The sequence below is a fragment of the Acipenser ruthenus genome, chromosome 9, assembly GCF_902713425.1.
Source record: "Acipenser ruthenus chromosome 9, fAciRut3.2 maternal haplotype, whole genome shotgun sequence".
Classification (NCBI taxonomy): domain Eukaryota; kingdom Metazoa; phylum Chordata; class Actinopteri; order Acipenseriformes; family Acipenseridae; genus Acipenser; species Acipenser ruthenus.
This window is the reverse complement of record NC_081197.1, coordinates 32978469-32991031: the sequence shown is the minus strand read 5'-3', so window position 1 is coordinate 32991031 and position 12563 is coordinate 32978469. Positions and strand designations below refer to the sequence as shown.

The 12563-nt window shown below is 36.9% G+C and overlaps 1 protein-coding gene across 5 annotated transcripts in view; it reads right to left on the bottom strand.

The window, feature by feature from the left end:
• LOC117405370 (transmembrane protein 39A) overlaps positions 1 to 10273 on the bottom strand; it is a 34768-nt gene extending 24495 nt beyond the window's left edge. The window contains exon 1 of one of the 5 annotated variants that reach the window (XM_059030534.1): positions 9894 to 10273. In XM_059030534.1, the coding sequence (XP_058886517.1) occupies positions 9894 to 9934 (41 nt within the window). In that variant the 5' untranslated portion in view covers positions 9935 to 10273. Of the gene's footprint in view, positions 1 to 6236; positions 6347 to 9893 lie in introns of those variants that run through there. The other 4 variants (XM_059030532.1, XM_059030531.1, XM_034008366.3 and 1 more) reach the window with 4 other exon arrangements.
• Positions 10274 to 12563: the final 2290 nt, after the last annotated feature.

The following is a 12563-nucleotide window of genomic DNA, read 5'->3' as shown; positions in this document are numbered from 1 at the left end:
CCCTGACCAATTCTCTCATATTACTGAATTACAAATGGTACATTGAAATTTCGTTCTGTTTGATATTTTATTTTAAAACACCGAAACTCAAAATGAATTATTGTAAGGTGACATTGGTTTTATGTTAGGAAATATTTTTAAGAAAAATAAAAATCTGAAATATCTTGCTTGCATAAGTATTCAACCCCCACACATTAATATTTGGTAGAGCCACCTTTCGCTGCAATAACAGCTTTAAGTCTTATGGGGTAAGTACGTACCAGCTTTGCACACAGTGTCGGAGTGATTTTGTCCCATTCTTCTTGGCAGATTTGCTCCAGGTTGTTCAGGTTGGTTGGACGACGCTTGTGGACCGCAATTTTCAAATAGTGCCACAGATTCTCAATGGGATTGAGATCAGGACTTTGACTGGGCCACTGTAGGACATTCACCTTTTTGTTCTTGAGCCACTCCAATGTTGCTTTGGCCTTGTGCTTGGGATCATTGTCCTGCTGAAAGGTGAATTTCCTCCCAAGCTTCAGTTTTTTAGCAGACTGAAGCAGGTTCTCTTGCAGTATTTCCCTGTATTTTGCTCCATCCATTCTTCCTTCAATTTTAACAAGATGCCCAGTCCCTGCTGATGAGAAGCATCCCCACAGCATGATGCTGCCACCACCATACTTCACAGTAGGGATGGTGTGTCTTGAGGCATGGGCAGTGTTAGGTTTGCACCACACATAGCGCTTTGAGTTTTGGCCAAAAAGCTCTATCTTGGTCTCATCTGCCCACAAAATCTTTTCCCACATCGCAGCTGGGTCACTCTCATGCAAACTCCAGACGTGCTTTCAGATGGTACTTTTTGAGTAACGGCTTCTTTCTTGCCACCCTCCCATACAGGCCAGTGTTATGCAGAGCTCTTGATATGGTTGACTGGTGCACCATTACTCACTCCCAGCCACTGAACTCTGTAGCTCCTTCAAAGTGATTGTTGGCCTCTCTGTGGCTTCTCTCACAAGTCTCCTTCTTGTTTGAGCGCTGAGTTTTGAGGGACGGCCTTTTCTTGGCAGTGCCTGGGTGGTGTGATGCAGCTTCCACTTCCTGATTATTGATCCAACTGTGCTCACTGGGATATCCAAACACTTGGATATTATTTTGTACCCTTTCCCTAATCATTTGTATTACTTTATCTCTAACTTCTGTAGAATGCTCTTTGGTCTTCATTTTCCTTCAGATTCACAGCCTGACCAATGATCCTTCAACAGTGGGGTTTTTATCCAGAAAATGTGAAAGCAACTTTAATGGTTCACAGCTGGAGGCCAATGGTAAGGTAATTGTGTCCTCATTAGGGCAATTTCTTTCATCAGTGTAAACTGGGAGCTTCCACAGCACAGGGGTTGAATACTTATGCAAGCAAGATATTTCAGTTTTTTATTTTTCTTAAAAATATTTCCCAACATAAAACCAATGTCACCTTACAATAATTGATTTTGAGTTTCAGTGTTTTAAAATAAAATATCAAACAGAACGAAATTTCAATGTACCATTTGTAATTCAGTAATATGAGAATTGGTCAGGGGTCTGAATACTTTTGCAATGCACTGTACATATATAGTGTTTTAAATTATTATTTTTTTTGTTTTATTATTCATTTTACTTGTTTAGTTAGTATAATTTTTAGCAAAAGCTAAACATGGCAACGTACGTGGTCTTTCTATAATGAGCAACGGGAGTGAAGTTGGTTCCGAGGATTTCGATACCAGCGACAGTGATGCTAACTTATCACTCAGTGTTTTTATCTCTATATTGAATATGGGTATGTAGTACACAGCAGCATAAAGGGTTAATGAAAAACACAGTTTAGGTCATTTATTTTTGTTTTATTCATCATATATTAACATTTTATAGCAATTACAGGTTTGAAAACATTATTATTATTATTTTCTAAATCTGGTACCTGGGAAGGGGTTTAATTTTTACATCAGGAGTTGAAGAGGTTAAATGTCATCCAATCAGATGCAAGCTTTCTTTGACACTGTACCTCTCAACCAGTTTAATGGATCCCCAGACATGATTCTTAAGCCATGAAAGGCTTTGCTTTATTGTGTGTACACACTTACTGGAGGTTCATTAATAAGTAACACAATCATACAGCAGACTAAGCTATCTTTCAATAACAATAAAGCAACAGGGGATAAGCAATCCATGGCCGTTAGAGATATCCTAGTTCAGTTTCACTGTTCAGCAGTAAAAGCAGCGCTGCTGGGGGAGACTGTCTGGTGTGTTTACTGTTTATAACTTCAGGCACCAGGCAAAGGTCATATGATGTCTGTTAATTCTGTGTACAATATTGTACAGGCACTCTAAATTAAATAGTACTTGCAGACTGTGAATGAAAGACTGACAGATTATTTTCTGTGTATTTCCCAGATATTTCTTTACAAATACAACTTTTTTGAAATAATAATAATCTATTTTTATATAGTGCCTTTCATAGTGGACCACCATCACAAATCGCTTTACAAGATATGAGACTAGGGTGTGTGAACTATGCATCAGTTGCAGAGTCACTTACAACAACGTCTCACCCGAAAGATGGAGCACAAGGAGGTTAAGTGGCTTGCTCAGGGTCACACAATGAGTCAGTGGCTGAGCTGGGATTTGAACTGGCGACCTCCTGGTTACAAGCCCGTTTCTTTAACCACTGGACCACACAGCCTCCTGGGAAATGAGAGTTTTGTGGAAAACACAATGTATCCTCAGGGGCATAAAGTCAGGGGAAAGTCTTAACAGTTTTTAAACAGGAAGTGAAATGGATATGTGAAAAATCTCTGTATTACTGATATCTTCAGAGGTTAAAACAATGTGGCAGTGAAAAGCAATGGAACTTCATTGAGAGAATCCTCTGAAAAGCAATGGAACTTCATTGAGAGAATCCTCTGAAAAGCAATGGAACTTCATTGAGAGAATCCTCTGAAAAGCAAGTGGTCTGTGTCATTGGTGAGGCCAAATTTCAAAACAATGTGGAACTGAAACAAATCAAGCTTCACTGGACACCACCTGTAAGACTGCAAAGAGCAGAAAGAAGTTAAATATTGGTAGCCCACTCATAGTTCTGCATTTCAAGCACAATGATGCAGCTAACTGCCTCTGGCTAATAGCCAGTTAGCCCAGCAGTGTGGAGTAGTGGTTAGGGCTCTGGACTCTTGACCGGAAGGTTGTGGGTTCAATCCCCAATGGGGGACACTGCTGTTGTACCCTTGAGCAAGGTACTTTACCTAGATTGCTCCAGTAAAAACCCAACTGTATAAATGGGTAATTGTATGTAAAATAATGTGATATCTGTATAATGTGAAATAATGTATAATGTGATATCTTGTAACAATTGTAAGTCGCCCTGGATAAGGGCGTCTGCTAAGAAATAAATAATAATAATAATAATAATAATAATAGTCTAATGTTTTCTTGTCCTAATCAAGCAACCTGAGTCAAACATATACAGAGCATCAAAAGCATCAAAAGAAACTTATCACTATTATAGGCTTGCAACTTTTCGATTGTAATCGGTAAAGGTTGTTAAACGCCAAATTCCCCAAAAATATGAGTTCGACTGAAATAAACTTATAAGATAAACGTTGGTAAAACCACTCACTATTTAATTATTTTTTTTACCAAAAATAATTATTTAAGAAATCATCTCGTCTGTCCAGTTTTGATACTTGCCGTCAGTCTCCGTTCCACTCTGAATGGCTAGGGGTCGCTCTCAGTCAAATCAGTGGTTCCTTAATAGGCTAGTGTAGTTTTACCATCAGTCATTTCATCCTGTCCTGACAGATCTCGTTGGCTGAAGCAGTGTAGAATGCTCTCATTCGTTTAAATGACTGTCGATCATCAGACCGACTGTGCACTTTCATTTGCCAGCTGTAGCCCGTCATTCAAAATTTGAAATTAGTGGGTTAAGGTGTATGTAAATGTTTGCTATTATAGGTATATACAGTGACAGTTACTAGTTTGATTTGAAAATGGGGCGCAAGATGAAAACACTTAATGAGTATTGTGCACAATACCCTGATCGACGACAGAAGTCTCCGCGGTAGGACGAAGCAGGCCAGTCTGCCTTGCCTCCAGTGAGTCCAGCTGTGCTTAAGGAGAGGGGCAGAGCTCGAAATAAGTGCAAGTTAGTTCTGTTCAATGCTCTAATGTTTTGTTCTGTCTGTGCATATTGTTTTTACTTGTAAATGTATGCTATAAAAGTATTTCTAATACACTTCATATGCTGCGTTTTCTACGGTTTATTTGAGACATTTTTTTTAATTTGTGTAGGATCTACAGTATATCTAGGTATAGATTCGCTGTGACCAAACGTTATTTCAATTAGAATGTTGTTAACCATGGTTTTGTTGCATGTAGAATATGATAAAGGGGTTTCTCTAAGAGAGACGTTTTTCAATGGTATAAAGTCGTTTTTTCCTTTTTTTTTTTTTTTTTTTAAAAAAAGGTCGATTTCACCCATGCTCTGCTTGATTTGAAAAATAAAGATCGAAAAAAACGTTATTCTTTAAAAAATAAACATCGATTTTAATCGTCGATTTGGCAAAAAAATAAAAATCGAACAGCAGCAAGCCTAATTAACTCATTTATTTTCGAAAAAAAATAAGGTATATAAATGATGGACATTGACTAAATGTTTCTGGTTTCTTTATCACTCGATCATTCATCCTTGACCATGACACGCTTGAGTGACTATGACTGAAGCATATGCACTTAATCACCTAATTAGTGAGACAGTTGATTGGACACTGGATATGGAGTGATTTCAGCTGTTGAATTGCAAGCTTGAATAAAAGCAATAAAGAAAATCACAGAAAAAAACAATATGCCACGTCTGTCAAGAGAGCAGCGCCTTCGTGCAATCGGCATGTTGGAGGCTGGACTAGGGCAGCGTACTGTGGCTTACCGTCTTAGGTGCTCACAGCCAGCAATTTCAAACATGGCGAGACAGTATAACCAGACACACTGTCAATGACAGGCCACAAACTGGGATACCTAGAGTCACCAACACCTGCCCAAGATCGCCAGATAATTTTGCAGCATCTTCGTGATGATAATTGTTAATCAGCACAATAAAAAGTCAATGCACCTGCTCTAAAACAGAGTTTGTCATTTTTATTACATCTAGTGAATTTTATCCAAATATAAGTGATAAGTTTCTTCTGATGCTCAAATATAAGTGATACATTTCTTTTGATGCTCAAATAAGTGATACGTTTCTTTTGATGCTCAGTATATATTTAATTAATAATTTTATGTTGACTGATATTAGAAAGCAAGAATTGTGGTCGGTGTGAGGGAATAGTTTTGGATACAGTACACAGTAGAACAATATATTACCTATATCTGATTCATATCCTGCAAGCAGCTTGCTATGGTAACATACTCTGACATTCATTTAAGCCAAACTGGAACATGTACAGCTGACACCAAAGAAAATGGTGCGAATTGCTACAAAAAGGGGATGTGTCTAACCAAAAAATTATTATAGTGCAATATGGAGCATGTAGAATAGAATACAACTTTAAGAACAACTTTCTCTGACGTATTTAAGATTCAGCATAAGTTATGTCAGCCAGCACAAAATTATTAATAAAGGATAATTTCTTGACAGGTTAATCTTGAGGTTAATATTTAGTTGCGGTACACTGTGGATTTAGGAGGAATTTATAGGTCAGACTATAAAATGTCTACTTTATAAACTTTTGCTAAAATTCCCATTATGGGTCTGAAACGTGTTTCAAACTTGTTATAGTTCATTGTTTTATTTAAGTTAATACAATAATGTCCATGTCTGCTTTTAAAGTAAATGGAGGTAGCTTGTTTTGAAGTGAACCCCATTCTAATAAGCATCATGACATTGGAGGTTGCGTATTACTGTAATAGCTAATATCTTGCATGCATAATCTACACTATAACTCATCCTTGGCTGCACAATTGAAGTATGTGCCAGTTTAAGTGTTGGTTAGCACTTTAATAGAAACAAGGGTTAGAAACTAACAATATTGTGCTGCTAGTCCAAAGGACTAGTACCTTTTGAAACTTGCTAGTCCTTATGTGACGTGCCTAAGTTGGAATCAACAACAGCAGTTGAGGTCCCTAAAAACAGGCTTAGATTTTATTTTGCTAAAAAAATACACTGTTATAAATTCAGATTTACATTTTTTTTTAACAAAGCACCTTTGTTAATGCTCATACAGATCGATCACCTGTTTGCACCTCCTTAGGAGCGACTACTGTACTGTGTGCGGAGAGCACCAGACGGGATGACAAAGGAAAAAATTCTCTCAGCTGGGTCACCTTGCCGACCATGAAGTTCCACCTGGAATTGACACCGATGACACAAATAAAATGTTTAATTTTGTTGTACATTACATATGTTGCTATTTACAAAAATGCTGGCTGGCTATGAATTAATATCTACAATAATGAATGTACTCACGTACACACGCAGTCTTCACTAACCGCTCAGCAGTACTGTATTGGTATAAGAAAGTGTGTTTTAAAAAAAGTAATTTCAGCTTCCAATCACTTAAAATATACTGACGATAATGTAAAAATCACCAAGCCACAGACAGCGAGTCCCAAGCTTTAAACGTGTTACGGTTTACAAATAAGAACAACTTTTATGACTATATTGTGTTATGTTTTAAGCAACATACTACGATAATGTTCATTACGGTAATTGTTAGTTTATTAGTTTTAAAATGTTTAATAAAACGTGGCCTATTGTTTGAACCTGTTCGTACAACCGGCATCCTTTGCTAATGACATCTTCAGTCACGGTCATAACCCAGTATAAAATCAACACATTTTTGTAAAATGACTTTACACTTACTTCAAAAGATGCAACGTGTTTCAGTAAATTCAAACTTCACATCCCGCGCAGAGGGTGAACACAAACGTAAAACGTTGTTAAGTTGGGTTGGCATTGCAGTGGAGATGAAGGGGGGGTTTCAGTTCCGATCGAGTGACTGTTTTCTAAGCATTATTTGTAAATGCTTATTCACCACTGCTACACCCCGTTAGAAAATTGACTTTCCTGCATTTTTTTAATGCAAGACTGAACGTGAGAGTATATGTGCACATTTGTTTTAAGTACTTGCCCAGAGGACTACTGAGACACACAGAAATCAACTAGTCCTCATCAGATTTAATTCGCCTCGGGTGAGCGGGAGAATCTGAGAGCACATGCAATGTTTTAAAAATCAATTTCCTTACTTCATAACATTTTCGTTGACCCCCCATTTATTTCAAGGAAGGTCTTTTGGTTTGTTGCTTTTTTTTTTTTTTTATAATTTAGGATACAGATATTTTTTCAAGACCAACAGTGCTGATGTTCCTGTTTCAACATAGTAACTAATCACTTCCTCCATAGCCATTGGCTCACTGGAGTAAGACTGATCTACTGCACTGGGAGTCATCTGTATCAGAAAGCAGCAGCAATTTTACAAGTACTGTCTTTGAATATAAAAATCCTTCTGTTTTCTGCCCCTCTTTCAACAGAGGGCAACAGAGACCCCACCAACTGGTTGGCAAAGTCTCTCTTTCCTAAAATACAAAACCTGGACCATAATAAAAAAGAACATCCATGCTTTACTGATGGCTGGAAAAAAAAAAACATGTGAAGGTATAGTATACTCCAAAACTATCAGAGAATTGCAGAAGATTTATCAGAACATAGTGTCCAAAAAGTTATGTATGTGGTCCAGTACTAGAGTTGCCCACACTTGTCTCCTTAAAACCAGGCGAGGTTTTAATGTATCACATATAAAATATGATATATTATATTCTGAAATATGTTTTTTTAAAAAGTAAATAAAAACCATCTCTGATGTTGAGAAACACCTGCCGAAACAAGAGGGCAGATTACAAAGTTTCACTTTCATTTGTTTAAGAGGCCAAATACCACATAAACAGCGCAACAGTACTAAGCAATAAATGTAAGAACTCCGACACACGCCCACACAGAAACACTGCACTGTCCTACATCATCATACAGTTTGATATTGGTATTGTCCTCCTGATATTTTGAGCTTACTATAAACTGGCTCTATACTCTGCACTGATCATGCGTCTGTTAATAGAAAAATATTCAGAAAATCATTGCCAAAAATTATTTAAACATGAATGCGATAACAAAAACATTCAAAAAATGTTTTAAAAAGACACCAGTAACCAGCCAGTTAAAATCTGAACCAGTTAGAATGGGCAGTATAGAGTAGCACACCATAAAGTTCTGCAGTAACTTCTGCTCCCAGTTTTATGCACCACCTACAGTAAAACACTCTGAAACAACTATAACCAGCTTCACAGAGGTCTTAATAAAGGAAACTGCCACTGACCTTTGATCGTTCTTCAACTGTAAACAAGTGTTACTGCTAATGACTATTGTTATCTGTATTGTTGTTGTACTGTGTTTTTTTTCTTTCTTGTGTATACAGTGTTTTTTTTTTTTTTTTTTTTTTTAATTAATTCCTCGGAACATAAGACCTGTCGTACCTACCACTGGCTATTGCCACCTTTGAAAGCTATCAGGATGCTGCCTGACCAGTTGCAAAAGTGCACTGAGAGACTAACTTCCTTGCAATGGGAGTTTACCATGGAATCCCACTAACTGTCCTTTATAGGTGAGGTGCCTGACCTACTACCCAATACAGGGAAAATCATGTCCTTGGTATACTGCATGTGACAAAGAACACTGGCATACAGACCACCACAGCAGACCTACACTGTGGAGGATATTTTACATTAGAGTAGATTAAAAGACATTTAAAGTGAAAGGGTTGTATGTATACTGTACTGTATGAAGCCTGTTTCCATAGATAACCTGCCTGTGCTTATTTGTATTGTTTGGTACAGTATGATCAGAGCTTTGTTTATAAAATATATGAATTGACTTTTAAAATCTGTCCAGTCTTTATGGCCGCTGGCATAGGTATAACGTTATAGCTTTGTTCAGCCTAAAACGTGTGTGTTTTGGGTGTTTATTAATGTACTGTAATATACACTTTATTTATATCCAGTACAACATGACTGTCTGCCAAATCAGACCCTAGCAAACAATGCATTGCGTCACTGAAAGACATAAAATAAACGAAGTTACTAATATACAGGTAGAACCAAAGATTTGAGCAATTTTGTATTGGCTATCAACAACACATCTTTTTAAAAGTCTCATCAAAAACATACTACTACTACGACTAATAATATTTTTTCACAATTACGTCAGTAAGTACATAATTGTGCAAATAACTAGACAGTTATTGGTATATTACAGTGCTTCATTTCCTTGGACTGTCACTTTTAATGCAAATTGATTTGATAAGCCTTGGCAGTTTTCCATGCAATAGTGATTTTTTTTTTATTAACATAAAGTGTATTTCTAATACAAGTAAGTACGTTGTACAGCGCATGTTATTGTTAAGAATGAATTTATGAAAAATAATTATCGTATTTTCATGTAAGAGATGCAACAAAAGTACCCTTTCGTTTCGACTGTCAGAGATAATAAACTGTACTAATAGTTACTGCCTGGATTCTGAATATGCAAACACATAACTACATTCCAAAACTGTCAAATGGACGCCGACGGTTACTTGTTTTCTAGTGTATATTATTGTAGATACATTAAACACTAAACTAAATGTCAGTGTAATCCCCGCCATGTGCTAAACACAGGAAACACCATCAAGTAAAAAACAAACAAACAAACAAACAAAACACAAAAAGAACTTCTGCAATGCAGGCGAGGAAATGCAACACACAACTTTTCTTACGATTTGAAAAGTTTCACTGGAAATTAAATCGAGTTTGTAGATAAGAGTACATAATAATACAAAAACAAAAGTAAGATCTTTACTCACACATAGATGTGCAGTGGTTGGAGCTGACGACGTTCAAACATCTGCTGTGTGTAAAAATTGGTTGTGGTTTGAAACTGTACACGTCCAAAAAGCAAAGGAGCATTTAATTCACTATTGTTCGTTCTTTGTGTTGACTTATTTTACGAAATGAATACTTATTTACGGCCGCGGGGCTTTAAAAAGACTTCCCCTATTTATTTATTTTTGAGTATTTTAAACAAAATGCACCCATGCCTTACTACCTCACTTCAGACCTGCCGCTGCCACAGAGAGACGTGGCAAACCAGAACTGCCTTTCTGCGGCGTCATCATGCCTGCGACGTGGATCCCGGCGCATTCGCAGTGCTGAAGCGAAACACTGAACAGAGTGATAACAGGCGAAATTTTGAATAACTGAACTGGGCCCTCAGGTGTCCCACACGTGATTGGAAAGTCCCTAAACTGTACGTTGACAGGCTTCCTCTATGCATTTCACTGCAAGCAGACTTACAATACGTAGATAAGCATACAAATGTGTAAGGTACCAAACACATTAGTCAGTAACTACTGCATTGTGTTGCTAATTTTGATGCATTTGTATGTTGCACACAGCGAGTTTATATTTGAGTTATCAAAGATGGCCAACAGTTACATGTAGTGTGGCTTTATTATTCCAATTACATGTGCATTCATGTTTATTATTATTATTATTAGTATTATTATTATTATTATTATTATTATTATTATTATTATTATTATTATTATTATTATTATTATTATTATGTGGTTGTTTCAAAGTGACCACATCCTCCATACTGGGTTACAGTTTACTGAGTCATTATTGGGTGTAGCAATCAATTATGTTTTTTTTTTTATTATTATTATTTAAAAATGTATTTTTTTTTTAACTTACCCCCTTTTTTTTTTTTTTTTTTACCTTACTTCATAACACTGAGGAACAATGAATACAATTGGTCAGTTTGGCGAGTTTGAATTGAACAAGCAGTCGCAACACTAAATAGTGAAAACCAGCATTGTATTTAAATTAAGCGCGTACAATTTTAGTCAATTTAAAAAAGAACATTCCAGATTACATAAAGCTAAAGAAATTGCTAGCTGACATTAAAAATCAATCTGGGGCAAAAACCTGTAAAACCCCTTAATCTGGAGGATACATTAGTTAGACTGTCCTGTCTTGCTACCTTGACTCCTCAGACAGTTTTACACAGTGGGAAGGAAAGTTGCTCATATCATGCATCTACTATGGAGTTGGCAATTTACCAATAGTGTAAAAAGACCAGGTCTGATTTAGGCATTTCCCTAAAAGCAGGTTTTACGTTAATTTATTTTTTTGGTTAGGAGCTGTAATCTACTGATCACCAAAATCTTAGTTTATCTGGCCCACAGAAAGCATCTTTAATGTATTCTGGACAAGTTTGCTACAGTAATCGACTCGGCTTTAAAATGATCTTCCTATATAAAGACCTCAGAGAAAATTGTTAAAATTGACAATAGCTTTGCAAAATTTCCATTAATTGAAAGAAAGCATTTAGCAACATTGAATTGGTAAACTTCATTCAAAACTAACACAATGCAAGAAATCAATGTATTTTATTCTGTAGTCTGTCAAGGCAATCATAAATACAATATAAGATCGGTGATGTTTTTTTTTATTTTTCATTCACAGGTCATTATATCGTTTTTCCTTTGAAGATATCCTTCATTTGAGAGTCTTTGTTCACTGAATCATTTAGGTGGTGGTAGCAGTAGCAATTTTTTTGTGTATTTATACCCTTTCACATTATAAACAGTCTGAAATACCTACAAAACAATGCCTTGCCAAAAGGCGAACCCAGAACAGTTAGAAGTTTACCCACAGCTAGTGCCAGTTCATGCTCATCTTCCTGCACACCCTCCTCGGAAAATACCAAAAGAGTGATCTGACCCTTACCAAATCATTTTCAATAGCAAACCAACTGTTCTGTACTGCAGAGTAAGAAGGGCACAGGCACAGCTGCAGTGGTATTGCCCATTGGTAGAATTATTATGCTATCACCTAAATTGTAATGTAATGCCTTTTCCACACACAGCAGGCTTGTGACAATAAAATGTGACAAAAAAATCTATGGGTTTTTTTCTTCCTGGTGATAGAAGATACAGTGGCAGCAACAAGTGGTGCTGTATGGGTCAGAGTGACAAAGAAGACAGTCCAGTGTAAAATGAGGATGCGGGTGATGATGGCGATGATGAAGAAAACAACATTTTATAAGTATTCTAATTGACATAATGTGGTTTGCAATGCACCTGTGGCTTAGTCATTATTTCCTGCAGTGCGCGGACAGAAGTCAGAAGCCTGTTTAGCACAGAAAAGTCATTCAGATAAACTGATACCCCACTGTGAACTAGATGAAAGCTAGTCTAATGGATTGCTCAATTGCCTGAAATAGGAGGTTAGTACTTTTTATGTTTCCCTGTACAGTGAGTGTTGTATGTCTAAAACAGTTTTGCTATTGTTCCAATGCATTTCAAATCCCACTGATTTAGCATCCCATAACCATTAGTCTACATCACAAACCCACTGTGCAATGAAGTGTCTGCTTGAAGGGAGTCACTGGACTGAAGCACAGGGGTTGTTCAGAATAGAAAACTCTGGTGCCAGCCAACCCCATGCTTGACTATAGCCAGTGGCAT